Raw genomic sequence first — 13,210 nt, forward strand, 5'->3', positions numbered from 1 at the left:
TCCTAGTGGATTCTAGGACAATTATCGGATCGTATGCTTCGGATACGTTTCCACGTTTGATCTACTGCGTTAAAAATTCACAACTCAACGTCAATCATTATCTTTAAAGTAATATTTTATTATTTATCACTTCTCTTTTGGCTGAGAACGACTATGTTATTGAATATTTTATTATTTACACATCTTTTTTGGTTGAGAACGGCGATGTTATTGGATATTTTATTATGGGAAATGTTATTAGCACTACTGTATTTTGATGAGGGCACTCCTCACTTTATTAAAAGTACGGTATGGCCTGCACCATCGGATGATCCAAACCGTCTATTAGATGGGCCACATCCTAAATAGGTTGTGCCCCAAAAATCATTTCCATAGGTTGATCCTAACCTCCGATCTGAATGTTAGAGTGTTGATCCCAACCCTTTATAAATCGGAGGGTTAGGATCAACCTATGGAAATAATTTTTGGGCACAACCTATTTACGTTGTGGCCCATCTAATGGACGGTTTGGATCATCTTATGGTGCGGGCCATAGCATACTTTTAATAAAGTGAGGAGTGCCATCATCAAAATATAGTAGTGCTGATAACATTTCCCTTTTATTATTTCTCATGTCTCTTTTGGTTGAGAACGCCGCCAGATTCTAGAGTTCGCCGCCGGAATATCAAGTACGCCGCCGGATTCAAGAAACACCCATCGTTCAAAGATATTAAGTACACCGCTAGAGTATACCGCCGGAATATCGGGTACACTGCCGGATTTTCTGGGTTCAAACATGTGTTCCAAACGTATCAAGTACGCAGCCGGAATATTAAGGGGTACGCCAGCGAAAATAGGGTGTACGCGGCGAAATTTAGGGATACGTCGGCGGAAATAATGGGTAAGCCGGCGTAAATAATAGGTATGCCGGTGGAATCCCATACAGAGAGATGAGGGCATTATTAGAAGACACCACCGTTCCATATTGATGTCCACGTGTGGTGGATCCGATCGTTTATGCATATTGGTGATGGCCAAGATTTAAATGAACCCAAGGGACTCTGGGTTCAAAGGAAAATTTCAAATCCAAAACCAAAACAGTTGTGAATAAAGGCTCCAACGTTCCAAAAAGTTTTTTTTTAATACGTGTCAAGCATCCTTCTGTCTCTAGTTATTTCCGACGGCCAAGATCCAAACGAACCCAAGGTTTTGTTGGTTCAAATGCACATTCAGACGAACCAAAAGAAGCCTCGTGCAGTGCGCCAACATAAAGAGGGGGTGAGATGCTTTAAATATAAGGGGATTTTCTCTACGAAGAAAATACTAAATTAATGAAAAGGTGAATCATGAAGGACCAACATACGAGGACTCCATCTTGGTTCGGATAATGTCAGAAGAGCATTGGGGTCTTTCTTCCACCCGATTTTGAAGAATCACTCGTGTTTGATGATTGTTTTAAAAAGGACTAGAAATCCGTAATTTCTCAAAACTAATACCCCATTCTGTACTTTTCTTTTTTTGTTTTGATTTCACCTATCCTATGATGAAAAGACCAAAATACCCTCTTCTTCTATAATTTTTCCTAATTTTTAATCTCCACCACCCCTAACAAACGAACAGTTTGGATGATCCTATGAAATGGGTCCGCAGTACTTTTAGAAAAAATATTGGACTTTAGGTATACACAACAAATTAAATCTCTACACAACTAAGGGGACAATCCCTTCGAGTCTCCTGTCCAGATTTCTTTTGTCGGTGCCATTCAACTAATTATCAATGAGAGAGAATCTCAATAGGTAAGAGAGAAGGTATTATTTTAAATGACTGGTTGAGAAGGACTTACCAAATAAATCCTATATTTTAGGAACTTTACCAAAAATACTAGCTAAAACGATTATGGAAAGAAAAAATCCCTAATTTTATGGGGCAATTCCCTACGAAAAATGCTAACTAAAACTACTTTCGGAAAGGGAAAAAAATCCTGAATTTTAGGGCGAGTTTACGAAAAAATGCTAACTTTAAAGAAAAGTACTGAATATTCAGGGGGCAACTTTACTAAAAATTTCACTAAGCTATGGTATAACAGAAAAAAAAAAAAATTCCGAATTTTAGGGGGCAACTGCCCTCGCTTGCCCCCCTTTGGCTCTATGCTTGTAGTATCATACTGTATTTAGAGGATATTCGACAACAAGCTTCAGTCACTATCATCATAAGACATTCATTAGAGGCATTGTGCATCTTTTAGTAGACTTTAATTACTTTTTTGGGAGATATTTTATTGTAATCAAGCTTATGTTGATTTCCAATCGACATAAATGAAAAGATCTGAATAGCTTTTAGCTAGTTTTTAGTAATGTATTATTTGAATATTGAATACAAGTAGTTTAGAGCACATGTTTTTCATATGATTTATGCTACTTGTAATTGTGTCTATGAATATAGTCCAAAGACACCCAAAATTGTATTGGAATTTTCTCTACATTTTCTTGTTCTTTGAGCCCCGAGTATTTTTTTCCCATTTTTTCCGTTTCTATTCTTTTTAATTACTCTTCCTCTTCTTCCTATTCTCTTACTCGTCTTCTTCTCTCATCTTCTTCATTATTGGGGATTTTTCTCATTGTTCTTTTATTTCCATCTTCTTCCTCATCTTCTACATTGGCTAGTTCTTCTTTTTTTTGGCCCAATTTCCTTCTCCTTGAGAGATAAAGTGGTGGTCCATGAGGCAACGAATAAGGTGGAGACCAAAATACATAAAAAAAAAATTATTAAGGAGAGGAAGTGGGCAAATTGGTCTTTTGAACAGTAACGACCATAGAGTTGAGAGTTGAGACTCCCAAAATGTAATTACTTCATCTTTTTGCCTTTTATGAAGCCTTGTATCTCCCCTAGTTGGGGTTGTCTTGTTTTCTTTTTTTATATTGTACTTCATGTAATTCTCCTTCTTTTAATACATCTGGTGGGGGTCCTAGCCTAAGCTTAACCCCAGCTTACCCATTAAAAAAAATAAATCTTTTGCCTTCTATGTAGAATGATTTTTTATTATTTACTTACTATTTAAAGCGGAGTCTGAAGCCTTTTTACCCTCGAGATTTTGAGGCCTCAAATCTCTACCGCAAGATGGATTTTTGTGGCTCATTCTCCTTTTTCTTCCAACTCTCAAAGCCTCTTTCGCCTACTCCTTTGGAGAAATGGCAACAACAACAGCAACATCAATTTCCTTTTCAGCCTCCCATAGGACCCTCCTCATTCTCTCCTCTTCTTCTTCTCTTTTTCGCCCGGGTCTCCCTTTACCTTCTTCCTCTGTAAGCATCCTCTGCATTTTTTTTTCTTTCTTTTCTGCTTTTAATACTTCGTTCAAGCCATATTCGCTGCTTATTGTCTCTGTCTCCAAATTGGGTTTCCAGTTTGAAATGTCAACTGATTGATAATAGATTATATAATCACTGGAGTTGGTGAAAACACAGACAAAATGGTTCAAAAGGAATGAGGTTTTCTTATTCCTTTTTTTTTTTGATGAAGTAATTGGAGCTGTTTCTGTTGCTGTCTAAACTAGGATAGATTTTCTATCCCTCTAGAGCCTCCAGAGATTTTTTTAATTATATTGAGCTATTTACAATACTTGAAAATAGTAGCACTGCTCTTGCTTTCCTTAAGAATTTGAATTTTCAACTTTTCATCATGTAAGCCCATTCTTTATATTGGCCTCAATTATATCTTCCTCCATCGTTCGTTCCAAGTATTGGAAAGATGGAGTTGTAGTGAAAGTCAGGAGATTAAAATCCTCGAATGGGTACGCCAAAGGCGAAATTTATAGCGTGAGCCCATTGGTAGAACCTCTTTTATCAACATAAGTTTCATACTTAGCTTCAGAGCATGCATCAATCTCCTTTTTCCCAAAAGGAAATCGAGAGCAAAGATCTGAAAGCTTCCCTCATTGGAATAATAGCTGTATTGCTTGGTCAGGATCGCATCCTCCTTAGATGCTCCAACAAAACTTCCAACCCAACCTGTTAACTTACCAACTTCTCCAATAGCTCAAGCTGTTGGAGAAAGGCAGTATTTAATCTTTTATACTTTAACACTCCCCCTCACGTGTGGCCCCACTTTCTAGGGTTGGCCTACACGTGGCACATGTGGCCCCACTTTTGGGTTTAGCCATTGCATGTGGATTTTGCTATCAAGGAGGTTTGAACCCAGGCATTTGCTCTTGCTATCAAGGAGGTTTGAACCCAGGCATTTGCTCTGATACCATGTTAACTTACCAACTTCTCCAATAGCTCAAGCTGTTGGAGAAAGGCAGTATTTAATCTTTTATACTTTAACACAACCACCAATGGTTTTGGATCCCTGAATCCTTGAGATCTCTTTGTGGGCTACTGACTTATTTCTAGATGGATTATCATCGCCCGGTGGAATTAACCTTCTCAGACGGTGAGATGGTCAACACTTCAGGGTTCTTTGCAGAGATTAAACATTTGTGTGCCCTTTAGCAGCCAGTTGAAAGCTTATTTGGCTGATGAGGGTAGGAACCTAGATGAGGCAAGGAATCTTACCTATCTGTCTTCCTAATTGATTCTTGCTAACAAAATTTTAAGATCTAGTGATAGCCCACGCTGGGAATACCATTGACAGTTCTTAATTTCACATGATTAAGTGGTTGAAACAATGCAGGAAAGAGAACCTGTTCTTCTAGTGGGAGAACCAAAAAGTATATTTGGAGAAATATACAAAACAATCTTACAATGTATGGGACAGGCGGCATCGAAGGTGGGCTTCGCTGGAAGCCAAGAGGGCTGCGGGTGAGATCAATATTTTATGGAAAGAAGATAGTTTTTTTATTGAAGGAATAGAAGAAAAGGAACTTACACTTTTTTGTATTGGCATCCATGGCAGGAAGTGCATCCATATGGAAGCTGTCGGTAGTATATGGAACTTCCAGAGTTCCAGGGCAAGAGGGCGAAGCCAGTTCTGGGCTGAACTTCATGATATTTATGCCAGCTGGATTGGACCATTGATAGTCGGGTGGTGATTTTAACAAAGTCTGATTAACAAATGGGAAGAACATGCCTAGGAGAACTGAAGAACCGCCAGAAGCATGAGGAATTCATTGAGATTTATCCTGTGGATAGTACGCTCAGCCGCTCATAGACTTGCTGCTGGAAGGTGCAAAGTTTACTTGGTTGAACAACGAATCCCACGCTATATTATTATGGCTTCATAGGGTTATTCTCTCCAAGGAGTGGGAGAGTTTTCCACATATCATTCTAGGGCGTAGCCTCGCCCAATATCCAACTATTGCCCAGTGTTATTGGAATTGAAGATGTTTGACAAAGGGCCTATTCCTTTTAAATTTGATATATCATTCTTATCCGAGGTTCCCACCTTCAACGATAGGATAAAACAATGGTGTGGGGAGAAGAGCCCCGCCGGGGGGGAGGGGGGTGGTTCCATAGTATAGGGATGTAAACAAGTCATTCTTTTCAGAAGTTGAAGGCACTAAAAGTCTAGATAAAGGAATGGAAACATGCATATGATGAGGAGCACTATTCGAGGAAAGAGTCGGTTCTCGAAATAATCGAGAACATTGATATATTGCTATGACTGACTTGTGGACACGAACACAAAGTATCGGACACGGCAAATCCCCAAAAGTTTAAAAAAGGGACACGGTTAAAATAGGAAGTACATATGAACATGATTTGTAGATACGGATTCGTGTGTCGAGTTTCGACACTAATACGAGGTGTCTGACATGGCAACTCCTAAAAATCTAGAAATGGTGACACGCACATACTCGTGCATACATATAAAATTAGGGGAGTGATAAATCGACTCCCCATGTGTCTTTCTCTCTCCTCTGGGTTAGAGAGAGAAAGAGGAGAGAGATAGACACATGGGGAGTCGATTTATCATTTTGGGGGGGTCGATTTATCACTGCCCTAAAATTATTGTTTACTATCAATTTGTTTTTTTTTTTTTGAAATGGCTTTACTATCAATTTGTAACAATATAAATATGATATTCATTTAACAAACTAATAAATTTTAGGATTTTGTAGGGTCAATCCCAGCTTACCAACAAAAAAAAAAAACTAATAAATCTTAGGATTAATCAGTTATAATCTAAAACAAACATGAGATAAACAAATAACAACGCATTAATTAATTTAATCTATTCTCTTCAGTTTCCAATATTCAGCTAGAAAGGGAGACTAATAGGATACAATGGATATAATATTGGAATAAGTGTTTGTTTAGGGTTTTAGGTTTAGAAGAGAGGTTATAACAACAAATATTAGTTAAAGAAGAGAAGAGAAGAATTAATAATAAAAGAGGTAAAAAGGATATTCAAGGGTCATTCTAAGGGAGGCCAGTACCTTTTCAATAAGGTGATTGAATTATGTATCTCATGGGTCAAAACGTTAGATCCTTCCAGATTTGTATCGGCATACGATTTGCGGCATGGGTAGAGAGAGATTTGTTCGGCCTCTACCAATAATCCTAAAGTGGTACAAGCTTGGTTCCCTCCGCCTCAAGGGACGCCTATATTGAATTTTGATGGCTCCAGTCTGGGGAATCAGGGACCTGCAGGTATTGGTGGGCTATTAAGAAATAAGAAGGGGGAGGTCATTTGGGCCTTTAGTGGGTCAATGGTGGCAGACTCAAACAAGGCGGAAATTCGAGCCATCCATCAAGGAATTTATTTTCTACAAAGTGTAGACATGAATAAGGTGGTGGTAGAAGGGGACTCTCTCAATGTCATAAGGTGGCTAAGAGACTCTCATTCGGTACCTTGGAGATTTGCAGAACTATTTGATGAGATTCAGGACAAGGTTGGATCCCATCGATATCTTCAATCATATAAGGCGAACAACAAATGGAGAGGCAGACAAGCTTCCTAGAGGGGGGGGGGGGGGGGGGGGGGGGGTACATAGGAAGAGAGTGGAGCTTTTCGATTTTCTCCCTCCATAGCTGCTAATGTCTTTGTCTATATTTCTTCTGTGTTTTTCGGCTCTATTAGCCCTTCCATTGTACGCTTTCGGGACCTCCTCGGTCTTCGATTTTTCAATCAATTTATCCTTACCATTCAAAAAAATAATAATAAAAGAGGTAAACACAATATTCAATAATAAAACATAATGTCACACTTGATACGATACAAAAATGTGTTGACATGCCCACATTAAGTCTGACACGTCTAGTAGTACATTTAAAAGTGTCGAAAGGAGTGTCGACATGTGTGGACGCGCGTCATGTCGGACACGGCAGGATGCGTGTCAGCAATAAATTCAAAGTGTCGGCTAAATAATAGATATATTGGAAGAAGATCGATTGATATATTGGAAGAAGATTGAATCCAAGAGGAGGACGAAAAAAGCGAAAGACGGGCCCTAAAAGTAGAGTATGAGGAAATCTTGACAAGGAAGGAGATCAGTTGGCAGCAAAAGTCTCGGGCCATATGGCTTAAAGAAGGGGATAAGAATTCCAAGTTCTTCCACATGATAGCAAGCACATGGAGAAAGATTAATTCGATTAATTGCTTTGTAGATGGTGAGGAATTAATCAAAGATAAGGTATGGATAAAGAGTCTAATTGTACAAACCCTTTCTAAGCTTTATGCTAAGGACCATGATTTAGGGGTGCAACTCGGGTCGGGTTGAGGTCGGGTAGGTCGGGTTGAGGCCAACCCGACCCGACTTGAAGAACCCTTTTTTCAAACCTGAAGCCGACCCAACCCGATTTCCAACCCGACGAGGTTCAAACCTTTTTCCAACCTGAACCCGATCCAACCCGAGTTTTTAAGCTTACAAAAAAAAATTCATAAAAAATGTCGGGTTTCACTTGGGTCGGGTTGCCCAAACCCTCAACCTAAACTCAACCCGGGTTGGGAAAACTCAACCCGGGTTGGGAAACTCAACCCGAACCTGATCCCGACCGGACCCGATTTTTTTTTTCCGGGTTCGGGTTGAATCTGACCTGAGTTGCACCCCTACCATGATTGGAGGCCCAAGTTGGAGAGAGAGAGAGAGAGAGAGAGAGAGAGAGAGAGAGTTTGCAGATCAAGGTTGCAGGGAGAACGCGAGAACATTGCTCAAAGGAATGGTCAAATGTGGTCATACCGGCCTTATTCAATTGCGCAATTTGTTTGAGTGTAAATGTCAGCAACTGGACAAGCATGTGCAGAATTTGAGTTCTGTTATATGGCTAATGCACGTGAACAAAATATAAAATCCCTACGCTAATGAGCAGATAAAGCCGATGTAGAGTTTGCTAAGAGGATGCTCTTGCATCAGGGGGCTTTAAGCAGTATGGCAGGAACAAATTTGTTAGTTGTAAAGAGTGTTGAGGAAAAGGAAGTTCGAGGGTATGAAAAAGGATAAAGCTTCGGGTCCCGACGGTTTCCTAAGTTCTATTGGAAGTATTGAGAGCTGATCAAAGAATATTTCCTAGCCAGCATGACCGAATTTCACAATAGAGGTAATCTGGGAAAGAATTGATGCCTAAATTTATTATTCACATTCCAAAAAAATAGGGAGCTAATGAGTTTAAAGATTTCTAGCCAATCAACTTAGTTCACAATGTTTACAAAATCCTAGTCAGACTGTTAGCTAGGCGAGTCAAAGAAGTTATGGAGAGCATTATAGGGAGGATTCGTGAAAGGAAGACTGACCCTAGATGGAATCTTGATAGCCAATGAAGTCATTGACTCCAAGAGGAGAGGTGGTGAACAAGGCGTCATATGCAAGATTGATATGGAATGACCAGTGTTTAAAGAAGTGTTTAAAAATGTGGATGCAGGTCAGAATGCGGCTAAGAAAAATCCTTGTCAACTCGGTACGGACACGGCCAAGAATGCGGTTGACGTGACTGAGTACTTGGTTGACGCAGTCATAACTCGGGAGAGTCAAAAGAGTTTTTATTGACTGTAGGGCAAAATGTGGAACTCGGTGACAAAATGAGGAATGCGGCAAAGGGTAAAGGGAGTCGACTCGGGGGAGTACACTGTGACACTGGGAGTTTTAAAACTATGCGTATGACCATGTGGATTGGAACTTGTAGACACCCCATTTTTCCAAGATCGGATTGAGGGTAGTTTGGTGTGATGATGATTCCAATGATGAATCCATGTTAGGGAAGTAATCCTTAGTCTTGTGATATTGTATCTCCAGCATGAGAACCGGGGAGTTTTGGCATTCCCTGGATGACAGAATCATGGTCTATTGTAGGCACAACGAGTGGAGGAATTCCCGAACAAAAGCTTGATCCCAAATATCATTCAAACCCAGCATAAAGTTTGACCCAATCAGTTTACAATTATAGCCCTGAGCTTGCGTATCTGAGATCTCTGAGACCGAGCCCAAAAACTAACAAAACAGTAGAAAGCTAGCCTGTTTCTGAGCAGTTGGACAATTTGCTGAATTTTCGTACGTTTTCTTTATGTATGAAAATAATTTCGTTCATATTAAAATTGTACGAAGTTCTAGAAGTTTGATGAAATTTGTTTTGTGAGAAATTTGCATTCGTATGTTCTGAAAAATGTACAAAATTGGTATATGAAATCCCAATCGTATGAAAAGTAAATCTGTAACCACTTTTTGAAATTTGTGCAAGATTTTTTCCTCTCTTTTGTGCCTATAAATAGGCCCTAGTTCTATTAGATGAGGGGCTCGGTTCTAAGGATCCCTTTTTCTCAAAAAAAGACCTTGGAATCTTTTCCCTCTAAATTTTTCTTAAAAGGGAAAACCTTGCCAAAGTTTGTCGGAATCTGACTGGAAAATTCGCCATAGGAATTTCAAAGGAGACTAAGGTTTTAATGGCCTTGTTCAACCTCCTTTCTTGAATTCTCCTTCGAATTGGCAGGGAAGATTGATTGAGGAATCAGAGCGCCGCCGAAATTCTTGCCGAAGCATTGCTATCTTCATTGCATCATTTTCAACAATTTTAACACCAAAACAGGTTCCTGTTTTAGATCATTTGAGTTTCAAACTCTAAAAAACCTAGATCTAGGGGAAAACCTATTAACCCTAATTCTCGAGATTTTCATCCAAATGTATTAGATCTAGATTAAAATTTCAAGAATAAGGCTATGGAATTCAAATTCTATTGAAATTCAATGAGAATTTATGAATTATGGGGAATTCTTCCATAATTCTCAATTGCTTTCAATGGAATTCAATAGAATTTGAACTCTAAAGAGATTCAGTAGGTAATTTGTTAGAATTAGGTTTCTAATAACCCCTTTATCATCATTAGAAGGATCTCGGAATTTCCAAAAAATTGAGTGAGAATTTCTGAAGTTTTGGAAATTCGTATGAATTTCCAATCAATTTTCATATGAAAATATTCGTACGAAAATTCAAAATTCATATGAGAGTTTAGTAACTCCCAGTAAATTTTCAACTTTTAAATTTGAATGAAATTTTAAATGAAATTAGCGTTCCATTTTGTACGAAATTACAAAAGAACAATAATTTTGTACGAAATTTCAGAATAATGATCAAACTAATGAAGTCTTTGAATTCTTTTGCAAAATCTTATTCTTAAGACCAGGATTTCCTGGGCCGGAGTGGTGCCTAACACCTTCCACCCGTGTAACCTCCTACAACCTAGAATCATGGTTAAACCAAAACCTTATACATAGTTAACAAAGGGACCTAGGCCCAATCCTAGGTGGCGACCTACAGTCCTTGTCAGATTAGGTTCTGACGAGGATCTTGATTTGATTTTCAAAAATAAAAGGGAGATGATATTTTCACCCCCCCTGCATTACGCATGCGCTCCCCTTATAATGTGATTTGACGTGAAAAGTGGGCAACTTTTAACCAGTGTTCAAAAACTCCTTGACTCGACAAGGAACTCCCCCGAGTCGACTCCTTTTTGCCTTGGCCGCGTTCCGCATTGCACCACATCCGCATTCCGCGTTTTGCCCTACATAGTCATTAAACTCCTTCGACTCTCCCAAGTTATGACCGCATCAACCTCGTCAACCGCAATCTTGGCCGCGTCCGCGTTGAGTCGACAAGGATTTTTCCTGGCCGCGTTCCTCGTCAAATCCGCGTTTTTAAACACTGCTTTTAACGCTTTTTGACGTCAAATCACGTTACAAGGAGGCGCATGCGTAATGCCGGGGGGGGGGGGGGTGAAAATATCATCACGCAAATAAAAAGGTGTTTTATAAAACTTTAGAATTTCAAATCATTTAAAAAACAAATAACAAGGGAGATCGAAGGGCTAATCTGTAGGGGACCGTCCGGGAACGCTACAAAACTTTATGGAGTTCATTCAGAAGAAGACGATTTTGGCTAAAATGGATGAATTGGATAAAGACTTGTGTTTCCATCCCTTCTCTTCCTATCTTGGTAAAGGGTGGCTTTTTCAGCAGTTTGAGAGGTATCAGACAAGTGGATCCTATATTGCCTTACTTATTCATCATGGTGGCAGAAGCGCTCGGCTTCTCCTTTTAAAAGCGGGAGAAAGGGGCTTTATCAGGGTTCCAGAATACAACAGAAATGTACAATCACTATCACATTTGCACTTTGTGGATGACACCCTTATTTTCCTCCATTACTTACTAGGATCAATTAGCAAAAAGAAGAGGCTAAGAGCGTCATTGCTGGGATCAATAAGCCGGAAGCAAGGGTTTAAATTTCGGTTTCCGTCGGCACGGAAAAGGTAACATTTCGGTTTTTGTGCAATTTTTGGTGGAAATCTTGTAAAATCATGGTAACGTATGGAAACATATGCAAATGATGAAAATTTTAAGATGAAACTTTGGGAAAGGCTGGAATAAGCATAAATACGTACTCAGAAACCATCACATAAGCAATAAAACCATCCACAATGGCTTAATCACATTGAACACCTAGTGACATGCATTGCGCGCATGTCTAGAATACTAAAGTCAATAAAGAAGTATAATGTAAAGAAGCATAGGAACGTACAAGGACCAGTCTCCCCTATAAGGACCCGAACTCTATGTCAATATCGCATAGAGTTACGATGTATTTTTGGTCCCATGATGATTTGGCATCCCATGCATAAGATATAGTTACTTTGATGTGCTGTCCAATATTGTTGCCTACCAAATATCATTCTCTACATTAATGAAATAAAATGTAAATAAAATTATTGCAACCATTAAAAAAATAATAATAGCTTTCCATTTTTCTGGCGTTCTGATCAAATCGGTCGAAATTTGGGAATCTCGGTAAAAATTCGTGGAAATAATGGCATAAAAGGAAATCATGTAGATTTTTTTCCGTGGGGATCGAAATGGAAACATTTCGGTCATTTTGGGAATATTTAAAACCATAACAGAAAGAAGAGGTGGGGGAACATGCGTTTGCACTTGGATGTGGGAGAGAGAATTGCCAATCAATTATATTGGTTTACCCTGGGACATGGTGTCCCAAAAGCCTCATTTTGGGATTCCTTGGAGGAACAGATGGAAAGGAAATTGGCAACGTGGAAGAGGCATTACCTATCCTTGGGGGTAGAATTACCCTCATCAAGGCGGCTCTGACAAATCTACCGGTATATTACATGTCATTGTATAAAATGCCAGTTAAAGAGGCGAAGAGAATAAAAAAACTTCAAAGGGATTTCCTTTGGGAAGGAGTGACGACTAGAAAGTTAAAACACCTCATGAACAGGGATAAGTTGTGCAAAGAGAAGAAACATGGTGGCCTTGGAATTGGTAGAATAAGGCTAAAAACAAAGCTCTCTTTGGAAAATGGCTTTGGATGTATGGGAAGGAGGAGGCTGGGAACAAATATGAGCGGGAATGGGGTGATTGAGAGAGTAGGAACCCTACATTAGAAAAATGTTTGGGAGTATGGAAGTCTATTTGTGTGTCTAGACCCTTTGGGTGCGTTTGGATTACCGGAATCAGGAATCGGTATTGACATAGCATCCAATCCTATTCCAATTCACCTCGTAAACGGTTTGGGAATTCCGATTCTAGTGTTTGGGTGAGCATTGGAATTTTTAAGGGAATGGTCAACATCAACTTTATCTTCTACCTCCAACCAGAGAGAGAGAGAGAGAGAGAGAGAGAGAGAGAGAGAGAGAGAGGGGATTACCGGAATCAGGAATCGGTATTGACATAGCATCCAATCCTATTCCAATTCACCTCGTAAACGGTATGGGAATTCCGATTCTAGTGTTTGGGTGAGCATTGGAATTTTTAAGGGAATGGTCAACATCAACTTTATCTTCTACCTCCAACCAGA

General features: G+C 39.4%; 1 protein-coding gene across 2 annotated transcripts in view; it reads left to right on the top strand.

The window, feature by feature from the left end:
- Nucleotides 1–3,106: 3,106 nt before the first annotated feature.
- LOC143888241 (alpha/beta-Hydrolases superfamily protein) overlaps nt 3,107–13,210 on the top strand; it is a 15,000-nt gene continuing 4,896 nt past the window's right edge. Inside the window, exon 1 of one of the 2 annotated variants that reach the window (XM_077392602.1) lies at nt 3,107–3,281. In XM_077392602.1, coding sequence (XP_077248717.1) covers nt 3,168–3,281 — 114 coding nt within the window. In that variant the 5' untranslated portion in view covers nt 3,107–3,167. The remainder of the gene's footprint in view (nt 3,282–13,210) is intronic. The other variant, XM_077392603.1, reaches the window with a different exon arrangement.

Source organism: Tasmannia lanceolata, unplaced genomic scaffold (genome assembly GCF_043159265.1).
Source record: "Tasmannia lanceolata isolate RefF3 unplaced genomic scaffold, GAP_Taslan_0.1 ptg000012l, whole genome shotgun sequence".
Classification (NCBI taxonomy): Eukaryota; Viridiplantae; Streptophyta; class Magnoliopsida; order Canellales; family Winteraceae; genus Tasmannia; species Tasmannia lanceolata.